This window comes from Monodon monoceros, unplaced genomic scaffold, assembly GCF_005190385.1.
Source record: "Monodon monoceros isolate NGI ecotype Baffin Bay Population unplaced genomic scaffold, NGI_Narwhal_1 Super_Scaffold_20, whole genome shotgun sequence".
NCBI lineage: Eukaryota > Metazoa > Chordata > Mammalia > Artiodactyla > Monodontidae > Monodon > Monodon monoceros.
The window spans coordinates 73,473,825-73,501,070 of record NW_021703777.1 but is presented as its reverse complement, the minus strand read 5'-3'; the positions used below and the strand labels follow the sequence as shown (position 1 = coordinate 73,501,070).

The following is a 27,246-nucleotide window of genomic DNA, read 5'->3' as shown; positions in this document are numbered from 1 at the left end:
GAAAGATGATTCCAACATTTTGGCTTGGGTAACTAAAAGGATGAGTGGCCATTTATCAGGTTGGGGAACAGGTTTTTGGAGATGAGTTGTTTGTTGTGCAAAGGTTAAGTTTGAGATGTCTCTTAGACATCCAATTAGAGATGTCAAGTACGCTAACAGATATGAACCTCAGGTTCAGAGGAGAGGTCTGGGGCTGAGACACAAACTTGGGAATCAAGAGCAAATGGATGTATTTAAAACAATAAAGCTGAAGGAGATCACTAAGAAAGCAAGCATAGAGAAGAGGGCTGAGCCCTGAGAAACCAGTAAAAAAAAAAAAAAAAAAAAAAAGACTGAACAGGAGCCAATGCTGTAAAAGATAACTAGAGGATGTGCAATCAAGGGAGGTTGTTGTTTTTGCTTATTAAGATACCAAAGTTATAGCATATTTATATGGAAATGATCCAGTAGTGAGGGAAAATACATGAGAAAAGAGAAAGAACAATGGAGCGATGTCCTTGAGTAGACGAGAATAAACAGTGAATGTGTAAGTGGAGAAGTCAGCTTCCTCCAGGAGCATGAATAGGTCATCCATAGTAACAGGAGAGAAAGCAGAATACCAGTGCAGATGCCAGTAGGTGGGTAGATGTGATTATAGGAGACTGAAGTTCTCCTCTGAGAGCTTTAGTTCAGCAGAAGTAGGGAGGAAGGTCATCACTTCAAAGCAAGGATGAGAGAGTAGGGTCTATCAGTTTGAGGACAGAAAGGTGTGAAAAAGTTGAGGAGAGGGCTTCACTGGTGGCACAGTGGTTAAGAATCCGCCTGCCAATGCAGAAGAGACTGCATCTTCATGGTCCGGGAAGATCCCACATGCCGCGGACCAACTAAGCCCGTGTGCCACAACTACTGCCTCTGTGCTCTAGAGCCTGCGAGCCACGACTACTGAAGCCCGCGTGCCTAGAGCTCGTGCTCAAGAGAAGCCACCGCCAATGAGCACAGGCACCACAACTAAGAGTAGCCCCCACTCACCACTAGAGAAAGCCCACGCGCAACAAAGACCCAACACAGCCAAAAATAAAAATAAATAAATTTATTAAAAAAAAGTTGAGGAGAGCTAGAGTAAATGGCTGGGGAAACCAAGTGTAGTTATTGGGCAGCACAAAGGGCACATCTGAGATTTAAAATCAGGCCAAATAGGCAAGATTTTTCTGCTTTTGACACTAGGAACAAAAGTAACAGTAAGTCCTTTGAGCTTCATGGCTCCAATTCTTAAATCTGCTTTTCCTCCAGGTGTTTTTGTATTATTATAGATCAAAGTTTTACTTCAAATTTCTTTTTAATGTTATAGCATTACACATATTTTCATCTTAAGATCATAAAAGAATGTCAAAAAAACCTTTAATGAAAATCACATTTTATGGGCACGAGTTTCAGATTGTTTCAATGAAAACTAAATTCTTATTCAAAGATATTTTACAGTCCACTTATGATTAATAATGTTCATTTCTGGTATTTTTCAGCATACTTGATTGATAAAATCAAAATTAAAGGCTATTATGTATTCAAACTGACTGAAGAAAAATCTAGACCCAGATTTGGATTCTTCACATCTGATTTCAAAGCTAAATCCTCAATCCAGTTTTACAACGAAATGATCAGCAACAATGGCATCCTTTCTAAGAACAGTAGTCCTAGATGCAGTCAGACTCAAAGAAACACAGAGTGTATTGTCTGCTTACTTCTTGTACAGAAGAAACCACTGATATTCTTTGGATGTTGTTTCTTCTCCACCCTGGTTCTACTTTTATCAATTACCGTTTTTTATAAGCGAAAGAGAAGAAAATTTTGGAAAGCAAAGAACTTACAACACATACCATTAAAAAAAGGCCATGAGAGTTCTCAGCTAAGCTGATCCTACCATATTTGTCTGCATGATGGAAAAGTTTAAAAATTCACTCCAGTTCCATACACTAGTAACTTACAGAAGACACACCTATACTGTAGAAAAACAAGTTTTGAGATATTAGTGATAGCCAAGGTAATGACAATAGATGTCTCTGCTGTGTGGTTCAAATTTTCCCTTATGTGTTAACATCAGTGAATTCAGTTCTTGGATCTAAGGTAAAGGCTTCCCTAGAAGGTAAGGTATGAGGAATATCTGATACATTGTTTCATGGAGTTTGATGAGCTGTTTCCTATCATTATTCTACAGTTTTTTTGTAGGAATACCAATAGCTACTTATGATAAAAGAAATTGTTTTGAAAAAAGTGCAACTTTGTTAACTCCATAGCAGAGATTTAACTCTTAACACAGGATAGTCAGTGATAAATTGTCACTTCTAACAAGGTGCTTTCCTTTGGTCAGGGTGTTTCTCAAATGGAAAGAAAACATAGGGTAAGTAGTGCTTGTGTATAGCCAGTTACAATATAGACTGTAGCACATCAATCCCTTAGTTTTTCTCAATAAAAATTAAGCACTCACAAAACAACTAATTTTGTGAGGTCTCTTTTTCCAGATGATTTTTAAAAAATAACATTTAATTTCCAAAACTCATCTTATGTTAAAGATCAGATGACTAAGATTAAAAAGAGAGCTTCCCTGTGGCGCAGTGGTTGAGAGTCCACCTGCCGATGCAGGGGACACGGGTTCATGCCCCGGTCCGGGAAGATCCCACATGCCACGGAGCAGCTGGGCCCGTGAGCCATGGCCGCTGAGCCTGCGCTCCGCAACGGGGGAGGCCACAGCAGTGAGAGGCCCGCGTACCGCGCAAAAAAAACCCAGCTAGACCCAACTGCCTGTGATGACAGGGAAGTCACTCAACCTCACCGTACACATACAGCAACTTCTTTAGACAAATTGACATTATTCTTCACTTGAATTTTCTGAGGTGACAAGATGTATCATACTTAGGAAAATTAAAACATTCTAAAAAGACGAAAAGTTTTTAATTATCAAGTTACCAAAGGACCATTTATCCCATAAGACTTGCTCTCTCCCCTGAAGTGCTTCACTGTTCTGACACATGCACAGAGACCTGTAGACTGCAGCCATATCTGGACCTCTCAACTGTGTCTCTTTGGACACAATTCAGAACGTTGGTGGTCTGCATAAGTGGAAACTATTCTTACATTGCAACTTTTGAAACTAGGATTAAGCAAATTCTTAAACCTGAATTTGCAGTTTGACTTTCTTGAACTCTATGCTTAATATTCATTCACTGTATTCTCAATGTTCGAAGAAAACCTGAATCTAAACCCATTTATACACATTCTTTAAGTGAGTCAGTATTTAAATAACTAACCATTGTCTACTCTCCTGAATTTTGACTTTAAGAGTCAAAGGAGGGACCCTCCCTGGTGGAGCAGTGGTGAAGAATCCACCTGCCAATGCATGGGACACAGGCTCAAGCCCTGGTCTGGTAAGATCCCACATGCTGCGGAGCAACTAAGCTCGTGTGCCACAATTACTGAGCCTACCTTCTAAAGCCCGCGTGCCTAGAGCCTGTGCTCCGCAACAAGAGAAGCCACTGCAACGAGAAGCCCGAGCACCACAACAGAGTAGGCCCCGCCGCAAGTAGAGAAAGCCAGCGAGTAACAAAGACCCAATGCAGCCAAAAAATAAATTTTTAAAAAAGGAGCACACACTCATTTAAAAAAAAAACGAAGACCAAACGCAGCCCAAAATAAGTAAATATAAATAAATCTTTAAAAAAAGTCAAAGGTAAGCTATTTCCTACATAACTGAGATACTAATTGATAACAGCATTTTCAAAGATACAAATAACAATTGGTCAATTCAAACAAATGCAAAAGTGATGAGACATCAATTTGCTATCTCTGGCTGGCCAATTTCAAATAGTAAAATTTGGCAGATGTGTTCTTCTATTCTCCTTGTTCCAACTGCATCCCTCCTTCAAACTTAGATTTTAGGTTATGCAAGGAATTTTTTGTATTTTCTTTTTGAGAACCACTTAGTTATTGGGCTTGAGGCTATACACAATTACAATAACTAGTCAATTATTTTAATTTTATGGATTATCAGTTGAGCAACTCATCAACCCTTTAACCTCTAACGTCCAAGGTTTTGAAAAAGAAATGCATATTGTCATAGGAATAACAAAGCTTTAGAATTAAAATTTTGCTTTTATGGTCTCTACTTTGTGTTTTGACTAAAGTATCTTGTATTCATTGTTTATAACTCCACTAAACAGCATTATTTTATGTCTTTACATTTAGTGCTTAAGCTTGACTTATGACCCCCTTTTTTAAACTTGTTGCCTTGCCATAAATTCTTGCAAATAGTAAAGTCCCTAACCCAATGCTTACCTTCTTCCCTTTTTTTTTGGCCACTTGGGAACTATTTTACTTTTTTTTTTTCTTTCTAAACTTTTTTTTTTGGCCACACCATATGGGAATTAGTTCCCCGACCAGGGATCAAACCCACCGCCCCCTGAAGTGGAAGTGCAGTCTTAACCACTGGTTTAAGCCATCGTCGTACCAAGTCCCTAGGTAAACATTTAAATCTGGCTCATGATCAATTATATTTACTATTCAGGTTTTTCTTAAACTCATTTTAAAATCATAAAGGGTCAATTAGGAACTGTTGATAGCTTTTGACAGGGTAAGATCTTTAAATTTAAGCTTTTCTGAGACTTGGAAGAAAATCATTTTAAAATGTAGCTTGTGTTACTTTGTATATTGTTACATTACTGTTGTATTCAATGTGACCTTTCACTAAAAAATCTGATACATATGGAAATATCACAACTATGGTGTTTAAATAGCCTCTGGAAAATGAGGTCAGTACATTGTGACTAGTGTTTAATTCTCGATGTAATTTATTCCAAATAAACCGGTTTATGCTGATTATTTATATTCAACTAACAATCTGGTCAGTTTTAAGAACTGTGGAATGTGAATGGGTTTGGTGTTGTAACTGGGTTGTGCCCCAACACTGCCTCCCCCATCCTCGCAAACTGTGTGCCAACTGGGTAACTTACTCCTGAGTATGTTTTCTGATTATACAACGTGGACTCCTACACCTCAAAACTGAAAAAACACACATGTGCTTATCCATAGTAAACACAGAAAACATGGAGGTCTTCCCTGGGGAGAACTAGACTTTCATTTACCACACCCAAATTACTGAATGGAAATAACTCCTTAGCTACAACCAGACTGCAATAGTAATGCTGTGAAGGTATCACACCACCCACTTCACTCTTGGAGAGCATCACACTTACTCCCACAGCTGCTACTACCGCCTATATGCTGACACTCTTCAACAGTAACACCTCTCTATCCCTCTGCAATATTGCCACTTGGAAATTACTTCCTCAACCCTCAAATTCTGTCAACACTTTCCAAAACATCTTTCTAGTCCCATTACTATTACTGAATCTGCATAACTTGAATATCCCTGGCAATCTGGGAACCATTCACTCAGCAAACAGCTAAATGCCAGACATTTTTCCAGGTTCTTTACTTGGAATATCCCAGTGTAGAAAGGATAGAAAAGACCACAACCTCATGAAGGTCAGACTCTAGCAGGAAAAAAGCATACAATCAATACATAACAAAGTAAACTATTAATATTACATTATAAATACAATGGACAAAAACAAGTTTAGCAGGGTAAGGGTATGATAGGATGGGCATGAGGAATGAGCACAATTAATAGGAGGGTCAACGTAGGCTTCACTGAAAACACTGGACTATAGACTTCAAGATAACCTGTCACTCCAAAGGGAAAGACAACTTGAAGGCTTTAAGGCAGTGGTACTGAGGAGCAGGAAGGTCAGCTCAGTCAGTGTGGTCAGAAAGGTTATGAGGGAGTTTGAAAAATGCATTCTGGCTACTACTGAGAACAGATGGGGGAGGGAGGAGCAAGGGTGGATCAGTTTAAAGGGTTTTGGTTTCATCTTCTAATTGTGAAAAATTTCAAAACTTTATGCAAATAGGAATAGTATAATGAATCCCCATCATTCAGCTTCAACAAATATCAATGTATTGAAACCCTAGACCTAGAACCCCATCCAATGCCTACCCCAAACCTCATCTAAAATATTTCAAAGCAAAACTTGCATTTACAATTTCATCCATTTCATACTTAACCATTGTTATCAAACCAAAGATTATTAACTCAATATAAAAATTAATTTCACTTATCTAAATGAAGATCTTTTAATATCCTTATGCTCCAAATGGGTTTTATTTTTCCTTGCTTAGGCCCTGAACATACCTTACTTTGAAGGCACAGCCCACAGATTTTTCTAACAGACTAGACACACAGGATGTTAGAGAAATCAAACTTGAATGTTAAGTTTTGCCTGAGAAATCAGAAAGTTGGAGTTTCTATCAAGGAAGAGATTTAGAGGCAATCGTATTGAGTTAAGATAGTCTAGTACGGTAGTGCATCTAAAGCATGACACATGGAATGAAGAGACTATGGAAGGGTTGTTAAGTTTAAGATATCAAGGACTAGGACATAGGAGTAAATGGCTGAAATTACGCTAAAACAGAGAACCTTGGGCCACAGCAACCATGTTTATCATGAATATAAATTAACTCCATCTTCTAATTCTTACTAAGACTGTATTACTTCTCAGCTGCTTTTTCACACAAGGTTACTGCGACTCAGGCACTTGCCCTCACAAATATTCAAATTCGTGCCTCTGCAAAATTACACATACCTTCAGGACATCTCCCAAAGTTCTTCATCCAATAATGAACAACCACAGTCACTGTTGCCAGTCACTGATACCCATATTCCTCTTGCCTGAAATACCCTTGCTATTCCTTCAAACCACTTCTCCCATTAAGTCTTACTAAAAAACCCCTCCTATTCCTTCTGTTGTTGTTCTTAGCACACCAGAATTTACTTAGCTGCTTACTGGCCAAATAGTTGGAAAGGGTAATCAATTTAAGAAAACGTCTCAAGTCAAAAGAGCTTTTATTCATTTTTAAAATATCACATATAAGCCTGGCCTCTTGCGGTTTCTGTAACTGGATCACTGTAAAAAGAAATGAAAATGTCAGTAAATCTCCATCAATATCCTTGCCCAGAAAAGTTCTACTCTGAATCATCTAAAACATACTATAAAATTATGATTTACTGGTTCATAGTAAAAATGTGTCAATTCTATCTCTTATTCTGCCAAATTTACTGTGTTCCAGAATGCAGGTCTCCATTTTCTACCTTTGCTACACCTCCAGTTTAAGTCTCTTAATCAATTAAGACCCCCAACTAAAGCAGTTAATAAAATTTATATGGACATTACAAGAACCTACCTCAGATCTTATTCATCAGCCTGCTGAACTGTTCCTTTTTCAGAAACATAGATACCATCCAAAAATTTTCTGATATCCTTGTTTTTTACTGTTGTGGCTTGCTGAATCAAAGCAGCTGTAAGAGTGAAAAAGGCAATTATTTTATCAGCCAAACCCAAATCATAAGTATTTTATTATATGCTATATACTCAAAACCCAAGTATCTTTGGGATAGTTTATTAGAGTCCCACAATTTAAAAAAACTCACCAATCTTTTTGTCTATCTCATTTTTCTCTCCTTCCCCGTAATTTTTTAAATTTAGTTACTTATGTTTGATTGCTCTATTAGAGGTATAACAAATTAAACTTGAGTCCTTTTGTCCCTATTAATATCCAATGTACTTAAGAGTCTTTTCTTTTATGCCTTCACATGTTTAATTGTTTTTCTGTACACAGAGTTCCCAGGTCTGTTTTTAACTGACTGACCAGTGTCTTTACAAACTCCCCACGGAACACTGTAAGTAAAATAAACAGATGAAATAAAAGAGAAAAGCTCACTAAAAGAACATATATCATGTATTCAACTACAAGATTTAGGTAAGATTTTATGGGCGTAATCAGGCACAGTAAACATACAAACCTGAATTTGACACAAGTTCAATGTCATTTCCTTCAAGAATCAACTCATCTTTCTGGGCTTGAGATACTGAACAAGCAACACCTAAAAAGGTAAGAGAGCATATGCATAGTGTCAACATAAGATTTGTAGCATTATTTAAAATATTTAAATTAAGTAGCAATTTATTCCATTTAAAATTCCACACACCAAAAGAATTGTTTTGTAACAGAATCTGTATTATCTGGGCCAATCTTGTATTCCTGCTTGAATGAATCTGTCCCAGACTGATTACAGACTATGATTCAATTAAGGAGTATGAGAAAAAGGTATCCAGCTAGTAGGATTTAGCTGTACAAAATTTGTATCCAGTCTTACTTCTACTGTATATTTGGTATCCCTCAAAGCTCATTTTTCACCTAAGGGTTCTCATTAAGTACTGCTGACCATAGCAACTATCATGTAATATTTCTGTAGAGCCATTAATTGGTACAATCCCTTCTTCCCACCCCCACAATTCAACGGAATCAAAAAGCATCAAGAGCACTAAGTTTTAAAACTTTCTAATGCTTCAGTGTTAACTATGCATCAGACAAGAACTATTTTTAAAACGCATTTCAATTTCAAGTCATTTAATCATGAGATGTTCCCAATTTTACAGATGAGTAAAATGAGCTACATAGAGGTAATCTGCCCAAGGTTGACAGTGAGAGCTGAGACCTGAAACTAGGAAATCTAGGTATTAACCTCTTTTCAAATGGGTCTTTTTTTGGATTTCAGTTTGCAAAACCAATCACAGCTCCCATGGCCTGCAAACTACCCCAAATGTAAGCCTTCAGGAACCACAACTGGTATAAATATGATACAAAGCCATAATCAAACTGGATAATTCTGAAATAAATCTGGTCTTATTTATAGCTAACCCAAAATACCAGCCTTCACAAGTAGAAAGAAAATTTCTAAACCATACCTGGCCTCATCCGAACCCTGCGGATGTATTTTTCACCCAAAAAATTTCGGATTTCAACAAGAGAACCATTCTCCTGAATAACAACGTTGATGGGGAAGTGAGCATACACAGACCTCATCTTGTAACGGAAGCCCTAGGTTAAATAAACAAAATAAACAAACTATTAGCAATGCTGAGAAATTTGAAAGATAGGATTTCCAGTTTTTCTCTGAAAACCAAGTAGGGGTTGCCCTTTTATAGGGAACATTTACATATTTGTCAAGGCTGTCTCCCTCCCTGCACCTAGAAAAGATTGACCAAATCTCTAGAAATTATCAATGGAGACTTTAGAGGAAAATTTCCTCCTTCCTGACAAAAGAAACTGAAACAGTTCTCACGCAGCACTCATTGTCAAGGTTTTGTAAAATGTATCACCTATACCAAGCCTTACAACAATTTTACACAAAAACATGTGTTTCTGTGTCTCCTCACTGGACTGTGAAGCTCCTTAAGGAAGCATGTATTTTACCACCTGCTATGCCCACAGTAAACAATGCTAGTTTCCCATTGAAGGAGAACCCCAAAGCCCTTCATCTTGGACATCAAGCTAACATACTGAGTTACTAAGGTACGCCAGATTTCAAGAACTGATGACACCAAGACACGCCCCCTGCCCTCAAGAAACCTAACCTGGTATGTTTTTAAGGAAATGGACAAGGAGCTCAGTAATTAGGTCCACCTTTTTCTATCCCTACAAGAGGTCCTGGTGGTGACAGGGATAAAACAAGAAACCAAAGCCTACCCTGTATGTTACATTTTTTATATATAAAAAAAAATGCACCCCGAAGATGAGTCCTATTTTGTGTGGAAAAAACACCATCAGCATACTATTAAGACCATCTGGTCTTTACTCTTATTTATCACTCAGTCTTTACTCACATCACTTAATACTAAGACCCAGGAATGCCTATTAAACACATTTGCCAAGATCACTTTTTCCCATATACTTAATAAGTACACATAACTAAGTTACATGCATAATCTATTCTCTGCAGGAGACATTTATGTTGCATACATAAATCACAGCTGAGAAACCTCCCCTTCCAAAACAAAGTAGTCTGGTTAACCTGCTTACCAGTGTAACACCCTTGATCATGTTCTGTACGTGACTACAGATAGTGCGAACAGTGGCCAGTTCCTTCCTATTCCCCCACCATTTGTCAACCCGGAGCTGTAACAGAACAAAAACTTTAGAAAATTCTTTCCGGTAGTAAGTAGGCTTGGAAAAAAGTCCATTTATTCACAGTAAGTACTCTAGATTCTAGTATTTGCCCAAATTAAAACACGATTTTCAAGGAAAAATTAAACCACAAAGTCCTCAATTAACATTTTTGTTACTGTACATTACAGGTACACTACTACTTCACAAAGGAATGAAAACCCAGAACACAAGTTTTGTAGAAGCTGCATCAAACTTCACTCCTGGAAAACTAAAATACCAGGTTTAAAAGATCTACTGCTGCATTCCTAAGATTCTTACAAAACAATCAGAAGAAAACTAAACTTAACTTGTAATAGCAATAATACTTGATACGAATGACAACTACTAGTATTGATCTTTTATAACCCACTCTATTCAGAATCTCGTTTTCCAATTTCACTGAGGCAACACCGAAACTAGTTACGCTTCTGGACACCAAATTTTAAGTTAAAACACTGAACCTCAATTCCATAATTTTAAACGCAACCCAATTTGATGCTCTTAAATCACAACCTTCCAAACAAGCAACTGAAGTGACAAAAACCAAAAACTCACCCTCTTCTTTTTCTTCCCAAGGAGACTGAGTTCTACATTTATGTGATTAAAGTCCCTCCGCAGGGTGCCTCTGGGGCCCTTCACAATAACTGTGCGTCCCTTCAGAGTAATGTCGACTAGGAGAGAACGTATTCGTGAGGTCTCGGAACAAGGTATAGAGCGTGTAGTAAAGATGTAAGAAAAATGCAAGCACCAAGTCTCGTACCATTTTCTGGAATGTCGACAGTCTGATTGCTGAGAATGGTCTTCATTCTGAAACACAAACACTTGGGGTAAGAAGGCCGCAGAGGACCTGTTTTCGACCAAACTACGATGCACGGACCTCCACCCCTACCGGAGACCGCAGGCAAAAATCCCGGGAAGGATACGGGAGGACCAGCAGGGAGAGCGGCCCCCACTACGCTACGGCCTGGAAGGAGCAGCTCCTCTGCGGGTGTTATAAGCCCAACGGGCCAACTCCCGCTCAACGCCACCCTGGGACTTCCATCAAGCCGGCGCCATCCCGGCAAGGCTGAGGAGCGGGAGGCCTAAAAGCCCAGCACAGGGCTCGAATGCCATCGCCACCAAATTCATATGGCGTTCGCCGCGTGGGTAGACAACCAAAACAGGGTTTCCGAGGGCCAGACTGGCGCCGCTGGCTTTCCCTGAGCCGATGGCTTCAGATTCCCAAGGCCCACCGATTACAGTAACCAACCTCACCTCGCAGTAGATGCGGCAAAGAGAGAGCGTCTTTCGTCATCACGTTCTTATAGGCCGTAAGAGTACTGCGTATGGCGTCATAAGCGCGCGACGCTACTAGGCTAAAGCAGCCAATCGCGGAGCAGCGCAGGTTCCACAGGGTCAGGTGTGGCTCAGCTTGTCGGTCATAAATCGAGTGACGGTTTTTCCATCTTTTTTTCCCGGGAATTAGTGATCGCTCGGCCCTGCTAGAAAAAAAAGAGAGGGATGTCTCTACGCTGCGGGGGCGCGGTCCGCACCGTGGGCCCCCGGGTGAGCTGCGGGGCGAGCAGGGTGCGGGCGTGGGGTGGAGGGGGCTCCCATCCCTTTAGAGCGCCCAATAATGCCAGCACTTACTGAGTGTTTACTTCGAGCCACGTACTGTTCTAAAAATTTTTCTTGTGGTATCTCATTTAATTCTTCCGACACCCCAACGAGGTTAAGTCTCTGGTACTGGTTTGTTTATAGGTCTCTCTGGCTGGCGCTGAGAGCTTTTTTTCTGCGTATCAGTGATTTGTACTCTGTATTTATTGGAGCGTTATAGGACCACTGCGGTGAGCACTCCAGATTACTACTTTGTGTTGAGCTCTTGTGTACTAGACACCAGTTTGGGCAATTAGAACCCAAATCTATGCTCTAGACTCGAGTGGGAGACCTGGGCAAGTACAATAGCAATCGTGCAGCATTAATAGGCACTGTATTTTTTTTTTTAATTCTTGAAGGTTCTTTTGCTTTATAAGTACTGACTTGAATTTTTTAGTGTTTTGGCTGTCTTGTCCGTGTGTGTTCAGATCTAGAAGCCAATGGCTTCTTATGGTCAAATACATATTGAGTGACTTCCTTCTTTAAACACAGAATGTAACCTAGAAAATTAAAACGTTAGGTTTGGTTTCCCTTCTTCAAGTTCTGTGAAACTAGTTGAGCACTTCTACGTTTTAACACATATGCTTATCCAAAGTCCAAAGCAGAGAGATTTACTTCAAATTTCATTTAAACGTCCTTGACTCAAGTCAGGAATAGAAAATTCAAAGCTGTAGCATCTTCTCCCTTATTGCAATTTAAACTTGAAAAACAGACTTTTAGTACCTAAATGGGTTACATGAAAAGTGTGGCATGTTAGCCAGTTCCAATGGTTTCCAAATCTATTCTAAATCCAGCAGGAAATGGTCAGCTCCCGTTCTCCTTTAGGTTTGGTTTGTTCCCCTTGGGTCCTCCTTAATCTTAGATTCTCAGCTCCTACACAGAGCTTGTAAATAGTTTGACATAATTTCTGAATCAGTTCTCTGGGCTTTACCCTTTTAGGTATTAAAATAGGTTAAAACTAAGTTATTCCAAACCCCACTAAATAAATGTCATAATGAACCCTTTGTTTAGGTATTTGGAAGATATTTATGCAGTCCAGTCAGAGAAGTAAGTTCCTTGCCAGATAAAAAGAAGAAATTTTTGCAGAATGGACCAGACCTTCAAGATTTTGTATCTGGTGATCTAGCAGACAAGAGCACCTGGGATGAATATAAAGGAGACTTAAAACGCCAGAAAGGAGAAAGGTAATTGAAATTTTGAGGTAATTTTAATGTCCCATTTCTTCATAGTGCATCATTTTCAGATATAACCAAGCCCTAGGGTATATTTTTAATCAGCTTGTTAAATTTAGCTAAACATCATTAGAAAGAAGTGATAACAAACATAGAATAGGTGAATAGGTGAGATTGTTGGAAGCTATTTCTTTTCTCTCTGCCCTCTGACAGTTTTTCTTCAACCTTCCTAGGACTTAGCCATCCTACACCACCATCTCCCATTTTCCACCCAGCAACAAATTTCTTCAGAGAGCAAAGATTATCACCTTGTTACTAGTCTATTACACTTTAATAAGTTTTTCATTGTTACTGGGTGTCGGTGATCTAACTTGTTGCTTCGCCTAGTCAATGTACATATGATCTATGGATAGCATGCCTTAGTTTAAAAGAATTGTAAGGGAATTTAGTGCAGAGAGCAAATTGCATTGGGAGATACTTTACCTAGCAACTTATAGATCACAAGTGGGTGGAAGTCAAAGGGAACCTGAGGAAATGTAGTCTTCACTCCAAATTTTAGATTTTTTTCCACTTAATAACTATCAAAATCTAGAATGTAGAGCAGAAAGTCCACTTGTGGGGGTCTCTCCTTAATCTGAACAAATATAGAACTTTTTGTCAGTATTATTTTTTAGGGAATGAGATGTTCAAAAGCTTCTTCATTTTTTTATTGGGATGGTGTTACTCTGTACCTTTGCAAAAGTAGACATGAGCACAGTGCCCTGCTAGACACAGTTATAGGTGTTTTCTAAAGTGGTTTGAGCAAATCTAAATTTCATTCTCTGTTATTACTCCTATGGCAGAAATTAAAAGAGTTAATCCAGGATTATGGGGGGAAAATTCCTAACTAGGAATTGTAATAGAGCGGAGTAACTTCAAAGCTGTGTGATTATTTGGGAACATACTTGTTAATGTATAGTTATATTTGGCTTTCCTCAGGTTAAGACTACCTCCATGGCTAAAGACAGAGATTCCCATGGGGAAAAATTACAATAAACTGAAAAATACATTGCGGAATTTAAATCTTCATACAGTAAGTTATCAGAGGGTTAAATATCCCTCTTTACCAGAAGCCGTAATTTTTCCATATATATGTAACTTAAAAATTAATAAAATACATATCAAAAATAGCAAGGAAAGTAAATAAAGATGTTTAGTGATAAATTACTCTCAGTAATGGAAATACATTTAAAGATTATTTTCCCTGCAAAAGAAACAAAAAGTAATTGTATTTTTTAACCTTTCATTTAACAGTACAAACAAAAAAATTTTTTTTCTGCAATTTCAGGAATGAGGGTTTTTGTGTGTTTTATATTACAAATTAAGTACATGCTTGTTGGAAAGGGTATATTAAATGTGAAGCATCCTATGTGCAATCTCAAATGTTTAACTGTTATACCACTTTAACTGTTCAACATATACCCTTGCAGGGCTTTTTATTTGCACATGTAAAATATATACATTCATATAGGGGTTTTTTTGGGTTTTTTTTGTTTTTTTAAAATTTACTTATTTATTTTTGGCTGCGTTGGGTCTCCGTTTCTATGTGTGGGCTTTCTCTACTTGTGGCGAGCGGGTGCTACTCTTCGTTGCGGTGCACGGGCTTCTCATTGCAGTGGCGAGGTTCAGGGCTCTAGGCGCCCGGGCTCAGTGGTTGTGGCGCACAGGCTTAGTTGCTCTGCTGCATGTGGGATCTTCCCGGACCAGGGCTCGAACCCGTGTCCCCCGCATTGGCAGGCGGATTCTTAACCACTGCACCACCAGGGAAGCCCCCTTCATATAGTTTTTAATTTAAAAATGGAATCCTAATATCTATATACTTCGACAGTTTTAACAGCATTTTTGAATAGTGAATTTCTTCATAAATATGCTGTGAAGAATGGATAGTGTAAACATGCCTGCTGACTAATTTGCTCAATTGGTAAGTATTTTCAACCTGACCGTATTCAGTTCCCTTTTACCCACAGGTATGTGAGGAAGCTCGATGTCCCAATATTGGAGAGTGTTGGGGGGGCGGAGAACATGCCACTGCTACTGCCACAATCATGGTAAGCCCAGCCTCAAATTCTAAAGTCTAGAGACTGAAAGGAAATGTTTTGTGTCTTTCTCCTACAAATGTACATTATGAATCTCTGATCAGATTTCTTGTTACATATGAGTTTATGAGAAATGTGGGAAAAAACCCGACAGAATAATCCAGCCTGTTATGATCTCACCCTTCTCTGAATAAGTCTGTTATTGATTCTTCCATCTACCTGATGGTTAATCATGTGCTGCCTTGACATATCTCTTCTGTTAATTTTTGGAAATGTTCTTCATGTTGGCTTAACTTGTTATTCATTTTGCCCCTGAAATAATAAGCATTTATTTTTCTCCCTCATGGGACTTTCAGTTGGCCTGTGTTCATCTGTTCTTGACTGGGCTAAGCTGGACTCCAGGAAGTAGGTTGGATTCAGGTCTGCTCTAGAGAGCTTTATTCATGGACCGGTGGCTCTCCAAGGCATATTCTTATCATGGAGGATGGAAGGAGCACAAGAGGGCAAGCCATCCATGCACATTTGAGGTTTCTGCTTCATCATGGCTGCTATCATTCTATTGGCCAAAATAAGCCACTCAAGCCAAGCATGAGTGGGAGTAGAGACATAACTTCCTCCCCAAGTAGGCGGGTCCTGCAAGTTACATGGCAGTGGGTGAGATGTAAAATCTTAATATGATAGAGTAAGAAATGGGATTAACAATGCAATCTACCATATTATTTATACAGAGGAGTTTGGAGATTGAAGTATGGGTTAAATATAAATTATGTGCAACTGAAAGTTCATACTTGTCTGGGGAATGTCTGATAAACTGTTTAGTTATATCAGCAAGAGACTATTTAGACGAGGAGCTGGGGATTCTTATGAGATAGAGCTCCTTCTGGAATAATACAGAGCCAACCAGAGAGTTTATCTAAGTTATGCAATGTCAATTCTTGAATGAAGGAGTGATTCTGAATACTCCATGATGGAAATCTCTGGTTTTATCCCTTGCCTTTCTTTTTCTTTAGTTTTACCATATATGTTTGTATTCCTTAACTGTATTGTTTAGCTTTGAATGTTTTAAATTTCTTAAAAACAGAATCAAAGTTTATACATTCATTGCAGTTTTATTCCCTTAACATTACATTCTGTAAGTCATCTGTTTATTTGATTTAAATTGTAACATCTCTATTCTAGTTGATGGGTGACACATGTACAAGAGGTTGTAGATTTTGTTCTGTTAAGACTGCAAGAAATCCACCTCCACTGGATGCCAATGAGCCCTACAATACTGCAAAGGCAATTGCAGAGTGGGGTCTGGATTATGTAGTCCTGACGTCTGTGGATCGAGATGGTTAGTGCATCGTCATTACCTCTTCCAGAAATTGGCTCTTATCAAGTTATGACATCATCTTAAGCAATGGACTCTTTTGTTTCTAGATATGCCTGATGGAGGAGCTGAGCACTTTGCAAAGACTGTGTCTTACTTAAAGGAAAGGTACTTACTTGTTTTTGCATTTGCTTGTGTAATTTAAGGACTTTTGATCCATGTAAATTCAGTTTATTTTAGGTCTTTACCTTAAAGCAGTGGTTATTAACCTTTTGTGGGGATTATAAACCTGTCTCATAATCTGCTGGAAATTATGTGGTCTTTTCTCCAGAAAAGTCGTATTCAAACATACAGATACATATTCGCAGAAATTTTAGGGATGTAGGGACACAAACTTATTCATGGACCTTTAGTCCATAGAGCCCCTCCTTCATATTTGAGTATCAGTCTAAACTTTGAGTAATTTTATAAGAAGTATAAAACTAATCTTCCTAGCACTGATTTAAATAAACCATCATCTAGAAGAAGTTAGGATGAGATAAACTCCCACATTGTTAAAATATGTAATCTTGATATAAATTTTATCACTATTGATATGCCCTGGGAATTTTACCCATAACTCACATTTTATTAACATGTAAATTCTATGTATTTAAAAAGCATTTAAAAAGGAGTTTTGTGGTTTTTTTTTTGCGGTATGTGGGCCTCTCACTGCTGTGGTCTCTCCCACTGTGGAGCACAGGACCAGCAGCTCTGCGGCATGTGGGATCTTCCCAGACCGGGGCATGAACCCGCGTCCCCTGCATTGGCAGGCAGACTCCCAACCACTGAGCCACCAGGGAAGCCCTAAAAAGGAGTTTATTTTTTATTTATTTATTTATTTATTTATTTTTGGCTGCATTGGGTCTTCATTGCTGTGCGGGCTTTCTCTAGTTGTGGCGAGCGGGGGCTACTCTTCATTGTGCTGCGTGGGCTTCTCATTGCGGTGGCTCCTCTTGTTGTGGAGCATGGGCTCTAGGTGCACGGGCTTCAGTAGTTGTGGCTTGCGGGCTCTAGAGCGCAGGCTCAGTAGTTGTGGTGCACGGGCTTAGTTGCTCCACGGCATGTGGAATCTTCCTGGACCAGGGCTCGAACCCATGTCCCCTGCATTGGCAGGCAGATTCTTAACCACTGCACCACCAGGAAAGTCCTATGCTTATTTTCTACAGCTCAGTACTAGTCTAGCACCCTCAGTAAATATTTTTTCAGTGATTCCCCCAATATTTTCTATTTTATTTTTTTATAGTTCATTTAAAAAAAGTTTTGTTTGCCACCAACAAAATTGATCTGACAAAACTACTAATAAGTCTCAACTTGCAGTTAAAAAAACAGTGAGTTATAAGATGTGTTCTTTGAACATCTCTTGTATCCATGGGAGGGTGTGTATGTGGTCCTTTCTACATCTGTTCTCGCATGAAACAGCTCCAAAAAAAACTTTGCAGTTGGGTTTGTGAAAAAGTTTTAGTTTCCCAGTCATTTCTACTACTTGTCAAAGGGAACAGCTTTATGACCTAGTTCATATTTTAATGCTTGAATGCATAAATATAGCCAGAATATAAATAGGAAGATTAATGTTTAGCTTGTATTTCATTTAAGCAAAGCTCATGACTCAGCAACTCAGAAGATAGTTTTTAAAGGTCAGAGCACTTGTGAAATATTTGTCTAGAGGACGCGAGGAGGGCACTATTCATGAATTTTAAAAGAATGCAGAATTAAAGGAATTAATATTTGCATTCACATAAGAGATATCCCAATTTATTTTCTAAAAAAATACAAAGGTTATTTTATATTTAATGTTTTATATTTGTATTTTAATTCCTTTAAACAATTTTTTAATACCTACTTAATAAAGTTTAAAATTCTATATAATCCCAAAATTTACCAAAATTTATTCTGATCATTATTTACATGCAGATGTGTTTTAACCACAGTGTGCATATTATTTGATGTTATAGGTTTGTTTGGTTTTTTGGGGGTTTTTTTTGTTTGTTTTTCATTTAACAGTTCATATATAAACATTTTTGTGTTCATGCTATTCTTGGCAAGGTTCTAAAGCTTACCGTGTTGAAACTGATACTGAATGAGTACTGGTGACTTCTATTTTGATCAACAGTTATGTCAGTTCTTTTCCTCAGTTTGACACTTATCTCTTTTTCACCCTAGGAATCCGAAAATCCTTGTGGAATGTCTCACCCCTGATTTCCGAGGAGATCTTAAAGCAATAGAAAAAGTTGCTCTGTCAGGATTAGATGTGTATGCACATAATGTAGAAACAGTTCCAGAATTACAAAGGTGATTTCATATACAGAGTAATGTTGGGAAGTTTGGAGGGTCAGAATCTGCTACATTTTCTCACTTGTTTCAGGGGAGAACTTTGTAATTCGCTTTTATAAAGTGAACTCTGTTTTTAAACAAAAACAACATATGTCTATTGCAGAAAAATAAAAAAATGTAGCCAACAAAAAGAATGTAAACATCACCCATAATATTTCCACCTAGTAGTATCAATTACTAACATCTAAGTGTAATATATATACTTATATATTTATACATGTGTGTATACGTTTTGGTACACACACACATAATGAGCATCTTTTTTTTCTTTCTTTTTTTTTTTTTTTTGTAAAGTATCATTGCAGGTACCAACGAGCTGTTTTTTTTCAAAGAACAGTTTTCAAGAAGAAAAACTTACTCGAGCAATTGCTTTGATTGTAGTTCTAGAAAAAGACTTTTAACCATCCACTTGGCAATAATATATGCAGTAAATGATGCTGAAGAAAAACCTAGTACACTCAGATGTATTTCAGATCTCTTTTAAAAAGTAGATACTAAGCTGTCTTACTCTTCCTAATGATTTTAGTAGTTAGGAATAATTACAGATTGTTATTCTACATCAATAAGTACATTCATATTTCAGAAAAATGAAAAATTTTGGGCAAGATTAATAATTCATTTTCATTATTTTAGTAAAGCATTTGATAGTGATTTTATTAGGTTCTACACATTATTCTGTGTTAAAGAAAGAAGTAGGATAAACAATAACCAGGATTTCCACTAAATCATAAATATATTAGGGAGCATGACTTGAATTCAGTGGAGAAATAACTTCCAAAAAGTAATTTCCTTATTATCAATTGTGTGTGTGTGTGTTTTAATATTTATTTATTTATTTATCTTGGCTGTACCTGGTCTTAGTTGCTGCATGAGGGATCTTCATTGTGTCATGCATGTGGGATCTAGTTCCCCGACCGGGGATCAAACTTGGGCCCCCTGCATTGGGAGCATGGAGTCCTACCCACTGGACCACCAGAGAAGTCTCTGTGATTATTTTAAAATTTATTAATTTGTTTCCTCTCTTCCCTGTGAACTGGTCTCTGATTAAAAATAACAACCATAACAATAAATCAATTACACAGAATAAAGGTACATTAGAATTCAAATGAAGGCTGATTTAACATCACCAACTTTGTGTCCTTTGGGCCTTATCCATTTAAGCCATGTTGCTTTGGCCCCTGTTGAAGTCTAGCACACAGCCTGTTCCAACCCTGTCATATCTCATGATACCACCATGAGTGGGTGCCAGTTTCTCTGTTTTCATTTTAAAAACATTATCCGGGACTTCCTGGTGGTACAGTGGTTAAGAATCCACCTACCAATGCAGGGGACACGTGTTCAAGCCCTGGTCCCAGAAGATACGACATGGCTGCCGAGCAACTAAGCCCGTGTGCCACAACTACTGAGCCTGTGCTCTAGAGCCCGTGCTCCGCAACAAGAGAAGCCACTGCAATGATAAGCCAGTGCACCGCAACAAAGAGTAGCCCCCACTCACCACAACTAGAGAAAGCCCACGTACAGCAACGAAGACCCAACACAGCCAAAAATTAAATTAATTAATTTTAAAAAATAATAAAAAACATTATCCTTTGCAGTGAAAATTCCAGAATCATGTATTTTTTTACCTAAGAGATGTCAAGCTATATACTTACCAGCAGAGGGCAGCTTAGTCTTTAGAAATGAACATAAAAGTTTCATTCCTCTGAAATGGTTCAGGTTAAATGGTTTTTTCTTTGTTCAGTATCGAGATTTTCTTCCACTTTTTTCCCCTTCTCTCTTGACTACTCTTCTAATCACTTATTCTCAGCTTCGGAATCCTGGTTTCTCAATGAGTAATTCATAAAATGAATTACTTCATTCATTACTTCCATTCTCATTTTCTCTGCCCCAGGCTTGAAAGGCCTGAAAAGTCAACAGAGTTGGGGGCCTAGTGAAGCCTGATTTTCTTTCCTAAAGTAGCACTTAGACATTTGTGCAAAAATGTTACCATTGAACCATATGATGTAGCATGATGTCCAGAATGTACTTTTCTGGTCTTTCAGGTTGCTTGCATAATTATGTACTTAGTTGAGCTTGTGGTTATTCATGCTGACAACAGCTTTGCTGTTTTCAAGGAAGGTTCGTGATCCCCGGGCCAATTTTGACCAGTCTCTACGCATACTGAAACATGCCAAGGAAGTTCGACCTGATGTTATTTCTAAAACATCTATAATGTTGGGTTTAGGTGAGAATGACGAGCAAGTATATGCAATGATGAAAGGTAAATAAATTGAAAATGAAAACTCTTTTCCATTTAATTTGAGTAATAGCAGGAGTCCCACTTTGAAGGACCTGTTATGCTTTCTCCATAGTCTCAGTGAAAGTGCCAGTGAGAACATATATATAGTATATGTTGTAAACAGCAGGAAAGGAAGTATGTTTTCTTAAAACTTCATGGAATGATGTACAGGATGCTCAGGATATGAAATTTGCATCCCATTTTATTTCTTAGCCTTTCATCAACTAAAAACATGATTTTGTCCACTTATTCACTCATTAGACAGTTTTTGAATCCAGCCAGGTACCAGGAGCTCTGTCAAGCACTGACAATCCAAAGATGACTAGGATGAATTCAGGCCTTTGAGGAAGTGCTTACTTATAGAATTGTTACACAACAATGTAATGGTGTGCTTTGGACTTTGCTGAACCTTAGTCCATTAAATCCATTTGCTTTGTGATTCTTGCGCTTCTTAAATTTTAAAATATGAAAGCTTTTATTTTACCTGAAGATCCTTGGCCAACTTACAGTTATTTATTGGTTCAAAGAGTAATAAGTTCAAATAATAATTAAAAGCTGCTCTTTACAACAATGCATACAGTTAGCATTGTAAAAACATCTGCTAATGCAATGTGTGCTTTTTTTCCTGTAGTACTTCGTGAAGCAGATGTGGACTGTTTGACCTTAGGACAATATATGCAGCCAACAAAGCGCCACCTTAAGGTACAACTACCATAAATTGCCAAATGTTTAATGGTAATTTGAATTAAATCTTTATTTTCTTTAGATAAAATTAAGAAGCTGCTGGCTTTTTAGTGTAGTGTTCCGTGTATATTTCTAAGTTCCAGTTTCCATTTTATTATCTGCATAAAGCAGCTACACTGGCATTTATTTGCTGCGCCCAAAATTGTATAACTTAAGTGACCTACAGGAAAAAAATTTTTAAGTTGGAAAGTTGTGTTCATTCACACTTGGTGATCTTGTGATTTGTTTTAGAATTATATGAGAGCCAGAGGTGAAGTAAGAAAGAAAAGTAGGTCTCCCTATTTCTATATTGGACATTTATTCATTCATTCAAAAAACATTTCTTGAGTAGTGACCATGTGCCAGACACAGTGCCGAGCAGAAGATACAAGATGAGTAACACAGTCTTGTCCTCAGGAATCTTTTTTTTTTTTTTTCTGTCAGGAATCTTATAGAAATAGGTGTGACTAATTTTTGATTGTACCTGTTGGTCAATAAAGGAATGATACAGATATATAATCTCTACAAATAGTCTCATTTTCTTTCCCTTTTGGAATAGCTAATATAATTCCAAATTGATATGTTTCCCCTCTTCTCTAATTTCACTATAATTACGTTCTGACCGAGTAGCCAACAAGTAGATTTTTGTATAGAACCGAAATGATTTAGGAAAATTCTAGAATCTAGAATTAATTCTTTAAATCTAGGTTGAAGAATACATTACTCCTGAAAAGTTCAAATACTGGGAAAAAGTAGGAAATGAACTTGGATTTCATTATACTGCAAGTGGCCCTCTGGTGCGTTCTTCATATAAAGCAGGTAAGTTAGACTGCAGAGCATGGTTCTATTTAGTCTGTAATTTTCCACATTAAAATGATAATAGCTGTGGTTGTCTTTTGTGGGGAAGAAAAAAAAATTTTTTTTTCCTGAAATATCTTTAGGAACTTTGCTCCTTAAGGGTAAGTATCTATTTGACAACATTGCTGCTTGCATTAATATCTTTGTGTTTTTCCTCCCAGAAGCAACAGGAAAAAAAATCCATAAGGTTATTTTCCCTATGGAAATGTTTAGTGTAATTTTATTATCTACAGTGCAATTATTTATTTTAACTTATTAATTAATTTATTTACTTTTGGCTGCATTGGGTCTTTGTTGCTGCACACGGGCTTTCTGTAGTTGCGGCAAGCGGAGGCTACTCTTCCTTGCGGTGCATGGGCTTCTTACTGCTGTGGCTTCTCTTGTTGCGGAGCACAGGCTCTAGGTGCACAGGCTTCAGTAGTTGTGGCACACGGGCTCTAGAGCACAGGCTCAGTAGTTGTGGCGCACGGGCTTAGTTGCTCTGCGGCATGTGGGATCTTCCCCAACCAGGGATTGAACCCTGTCCCCTGCATTGGCAGGCAGATTCTTAAGCACTCTGCGCCACCAGGGAAGTCCTACAATGCAATTTTTTTACCTCTGTAATTTCGGCTCTTATTTTGATCAGTAGCTTGAGCTGACTTATAAAAATAAAAGATAGTTTCTTTTTTTCTTTTTTTAATTTATTTATTCATTTTTGGCTGCGCTGGGTCTTCATCACTGCACACGGGCTTTCTCTAGTTGTGGCGAGCGGAGGCTACTCTTCATTGCGGTGCACAGCCTTCTCATTACGATGGCTTCTCTTGTAGCGGAGCACAGGCTCTAGGCGCACAGGCTTCAGTAGTTGTGGCACGCGGGCTCAGCAGTTGTGGCTCACGGGCTCTAGAGCACAGGCTCAGCAGTTGTGGCTCATGGGCTCTAGAGCGCAGGCTTAGTAGCTGTGGAGCATGGGCTTAGTTGCTCCACAGCATGTGGGATCTTCCTGGACCAGGGATCAAACCCGTGTCCCCTGCATTGGCAGGCGGATTCTTAACCGCCGTGCCACCAGGGAAGTCCTAAAAGCCTTTTTCAAGAGATAAAGTCATGTGGTAATGGCCATTACAAGAATAAACAGCTAGTTGTTTTTTGGGTATGTCCAAACCATGTTATACTATTAATGATCTTTTAAATGACTTACATAGTGGAGTCTAAATCCTAGATATGTTAAAATTAGGCATAAATTCTATTTGTAAAAATTAATGTTCCGATGTTAGTAATATTCAGTGTGTTCATGTAAAGAAACTGAAGACATTTTAATGAACTAACAACAGCTTATCTTAGTTATAAAACCCAAGAATTTGATTCAACACTGACTGACAGGATGTGGGAATTTTGGAAACCAATAATGATAAGTGATTTATTCTTTAAGGAGCACTATTGGCAAGCTAAAAATATATATAAAGGATAGGACCAACATCAGCTTCCAGGGTGGTCAAAGTAGAAAAATGTCATTTGAAAGGACTTTTTATTTTGCTGGTTTGGGTTTTTTTGTTTGTTTTTTGTTTCGTTTGTTTTTGTTTTTGGTAAGGAAAATTTCTAACAATTATGAGGAAGTGAATTATAAACTTTTTAATTCCTTTAAAATTACCAGTAAAAGGTCAAAGTATTAGATTTAGATGATGGATTAGGATCTGATAATATGGTTCTACTCTTACCAGATTTAGATGAGGCATGGGGCAGCACGGATTATTCTCTCCATTACTTGGCAAGGTTATGAGTCTTAGGATTCTTGGTGATTATGTACAGATACAATCATCACAGTTCTACTCATGTATTAAGATGGCAGAGAAGTTCATCAGACTCCTCATAAAGTCGGGCCTGCAGTGCTGAACTCTGCCAATAAGCTTTGAGCCGTGCTATAACAGTGATAGACTAAATGGAACCCTAATGACCTGAAAAGTGAAAGTGCCTCCTCTGAGCAGCTAACTTAGTGCATAGGCATGTCTTAGGGGGTGGAGAGAAAGCAAGCCCATTATAAATGAGAGCTCTTGCTTCCCTAGAGAGGAATAAGCTAAAGAGATGCCATCAAATGAATCTGCTCAACTGCAGCAAGATCTGTTTTATAAACATCAGATCCAGGCTAATAATGTAGCAAAATTGCTCTCTGAAATGAATTGTGCCAACAGCAATACTTTGTCGGTGATGAGGAATAGATGGTGCACATGAAGTGGAATAAATGCACAGAAACAGCCCACAGATACAATAGGGTCACCCTTCATAATATTTCTTTACTAGAAAGAGTAATGGTAAAAATTGTAGTGATAGAAAAAGTTTTTTAAGAATAATGACTAGGGACTTCCCTGGTGGTGCAGTGGTTAAGAATCCACCCGCTGGGCTTCCCTGGTGGTGCAGTGGTTAAGAATCTGCCTCCCAATGCAGGGGATGCGGGTTCAAGCCCTGGTCCAGGAAGATCCCACATGCTGCAGAGCAACTAAGCCCATGCATCACAACTACTGAGCCTGCGCTCCAGAGCCCGCGAGCCACAATTCCTGAAGCCCGAGTGCCTAGAGCCCGTGCTCCGCAACAAGAGAAGCCACCGCAATGAGAAGCCAGTGCACCGCAATGAAGAGTACCCCCCACTCACTGCAACTAGAGAAAGCCTGCGCACAGCCACAAAGACCCAAAAAAGCCAAAAATAAATAAATTAAACAAATAATTTAAAAAAAAAAAGAATCCATCTGCCAATGCAGGGGACGCAGGTTTGAGCCCTGGTCTGGGAAGATCCCACATGCCGTGGAGCAACTAAGCCCGTGCGCCACACTACTGAGCCCGCATGCTGCGACTACTAAAGCCCACGCACCTAGAGCCCGTGCTTCACAACAAGAGAAGCCACCGCAGTGAGAAGCCCACGCACCACAACGAAGAGTAGCCCCCGGTCACCACAACTAGAGAAAGCCCGCGCGCAGCAACAAAGACACAATGCAGCCAAAAATGAACATAAATAAATTTATGAAAAAAAGCTCTTTTAAAAGAAAAAGAATAATGACTAAGCATTATGGTTGAGGAAAGTACCAAAGATATGGGGGATATGTGAGGTTAGAAAATTATTGCCATTGAGATTTGAGAAGAGAAAAACACCAATAAATACAAAAGTCTTCTTTAAAGGGAAACACTGAAGTATAATTATTCTGAAATTTACTTTAAATTGCTATTAATGTATTTTTATTTTTCCTAAATAGGTGAATTTTTCCTGAAAAGTCTAGTGGCTAAAAGAAAAACAAAAGCCCTCTAACACTTAACAAGACATTCAAGATCACAGGAATTTTAAAACTTTGACTCCAGTTGGTAACAGAAGTGATGGCAGAATGCCTAAACTTCAGTGGATATATCCCAGTCTTTTTGTTTTACGAAAGATATCAATAAGCTGTGCATATTTAATTATAATAATTCATTTGTCTTTTAGCATATCTTCTTTGTCCCAGTAAACAATTGCTTGTTATGATGTAATCATAAAACATCTTTGTAAGAGTTTACTGTTAATAGTGTAGTTTAAACAATACATTAAAAACTTGTAGAAAATCTTTTAAGCCTCTATACATCATTGTCACGTTTCATTTCTGAAAAATGACATACTGTGATGAAACAGTCAAAATAGATTGAGATTGTATCTGTTTACTTATAAGTAGCATATGTCCTTTGCATAATAGCATAACATCGTTGGAATAATGTAGAAAGGCTTAAGAGTTTCAGTGTTGACTCTTCACATTGATATGACTACTTTAGACCTACAGAAGAGTTTTATGCTGATTGCTTATTTAGGACCTCTATTAAACCAAGACCATGATGTTGTCCAAGATGGGGAAATATAATCTAAAAATAAAATATTAACTCTCATTTTATAATAGTTTGCTACATCACATGCACTATCCATTTGTTCCTTTCATTCCTCTCACCACTCTGGTGAGGTGGCTGTGTTCTATCATAGTAATGACCTGAATGAGGAATTTCTTTCCTAAGTACTAGAACTCAAATTCATCTTTTGACTCTGAATCCTGTTTTTCTACTACATCTCACAAAGGAAGTACTTAGATGGCAATATTATAAAATATGTAATTTGGATAGCCAATTTTGTTTTGAAGTTTTAAATAAGTGAACTAATTTTTTTTTATAAAATGCATAACTTTGAAAATTAGTTACATTTTAATTTAACTCAGGGAGCCATATATACTTTGACTCACTTTCCTTATAGATCCTAACAAATTTTGCTGTGTAAAATTAACCCCATCAACTTTCCATTTTAACATCTCTGGCAACTACCCTCCTTCAAAATCTATTATTTCACCGGAAAAATGGATTACTTTTCAGACTCTGATTTTGTAACATAATCTGATGTTTCCTAATTTTGCACAGTGTAGGCAGTTGGTAATGAAACATTTTAGCAGAAGAGTCATTTTGTCAAATGAAATGTTTGGTATCCCAATGTAAAATAATTAAAATGGCATTTTATTAGCACAAATGTATGTTAAGGTTTTAGATTTGTAACAACTACACATAAAAATAGTGAATGATAAGATGAAGCTGTTTTGATACATATGTGAAATTGGGAGTCATGGATGACGTTTGCAGTCTCTGTCAGGCCTCAACAGTCTACTTACTCCTTTGTTTTATTTTGGTTATATAGTATTGAGAAAAATCCTGACTGATACAGCTAAATAATGATAAATTATTTTAAAAATTTAAAACATCTTGCAATCTCAGCATACTCTCCAG

General features: G+C 38.0%; 3 protein-coding genes across 6 annotated transcripts in view; 2 read left to right on the top strand and 1 right to left on the bottom strand.

The window, feature by feature from the left end:
* KLB (klotho beta) overlaps positions 1–2,483 on the top strand; it is a 35,251-nt gene extending 32,768 nt beyond the window's left edge. Inside the window, 1 exon segment of the mRNA XM_029235583.1 lies at positions 1,500–2,483. Within this exon segment, the coding sequence (XP_029091416.1) occupies positions 1,500–1,891 (392 nt within the window). The 3' untranslated portion in view covers positions 1,892–2,483.
* Positions 2,484–6,914: 4,431 nt separating this feature from the next.
* On the bottom strand, positions 6,915–11,346 carry RPL9 (ribosomal protein L9). Of its 2 annotated transcripts, none has more exons than XM_029235613.1 (8): positions 11,329–11,346; positions 10,835–10,881; positions 10,630–10,745; positions 9,949–10,044; positions 8,835–8,967; positions 7,889–7,969; positions 7,270–7,384; positions 6,915–6,992 (listed from the first exon to the last, which is right to left on the bottom strand). In XM_029235613.1, the coding sequence occupies exons 2-7, from the start codon at positions 10,878–10,880 to the stop codon at positions 7,278–7,280; spliced, it is 579 nt and encodes a 192-aa protein (XP_029091446.1). In that variant the 5' UTR covers position 10,881; positions 11,329–11,346; the 3' UTR covers positions 6,915–6,992; positions 7,270–7,277. The 2 variants fall into 2 exon arrangements, with proteins under 2 accessions (XP_029091446.1, XP_029091447.1); XM_029235614.1 differs by having other exon boundaries at positions 11,324–11,334.
* Positions 11,347–11,469: 123 nt separating this feature from the next.
* On the top strand, positions 11,470–26,057 carry LIAS (lipoic acid synthetase). Of its 3 annotated transcripts, XM_029235611.1 has the most exons (11): positions 11,470–11,619; positions 12,721–12,893; positions 13,860–13,953; positions 14,888–14,968; positions 16,136–16,292; positions 16,379–16,436; positions 18,471–18,599; positions 20,756–20,901; positions 21,551–21,621; positions 22,350–22,461; positions 25,716–26,057. In XM_029235611.1, the coding sequence occupies exons 1-11, from the start codon at positions 11,575–11,577 to the stop codon at positions 25,766–25,768; spliced, it is 1,119 nt and encodes a 372-aa protein (XP_029091444.1). In that variant the 5' UTR covers positions 11,470–11,574; the 3' UTR covers positions 25,769–26,057. The 3 variants fall into 3 exon arrangements, 2 of the variants coding, with proteins under 2 accessions (XP_029091444.1, XP_029091445.1); XR_003795618.1 differs by lacking the exon at positions 25,716–26,057 and having other exon boundaries at positions 20,760–20,901; positions 22,350–22,458; XM_029235612.1 differs by lacking the exons at positions 13,860–13,953; positions 16,136–16,292; positions 16,379–16,436 and having other exon boundaries at positions 25,716–25,976.
* Positions 26,058–27,246: the final 1,189 nt, after the last annotated feature.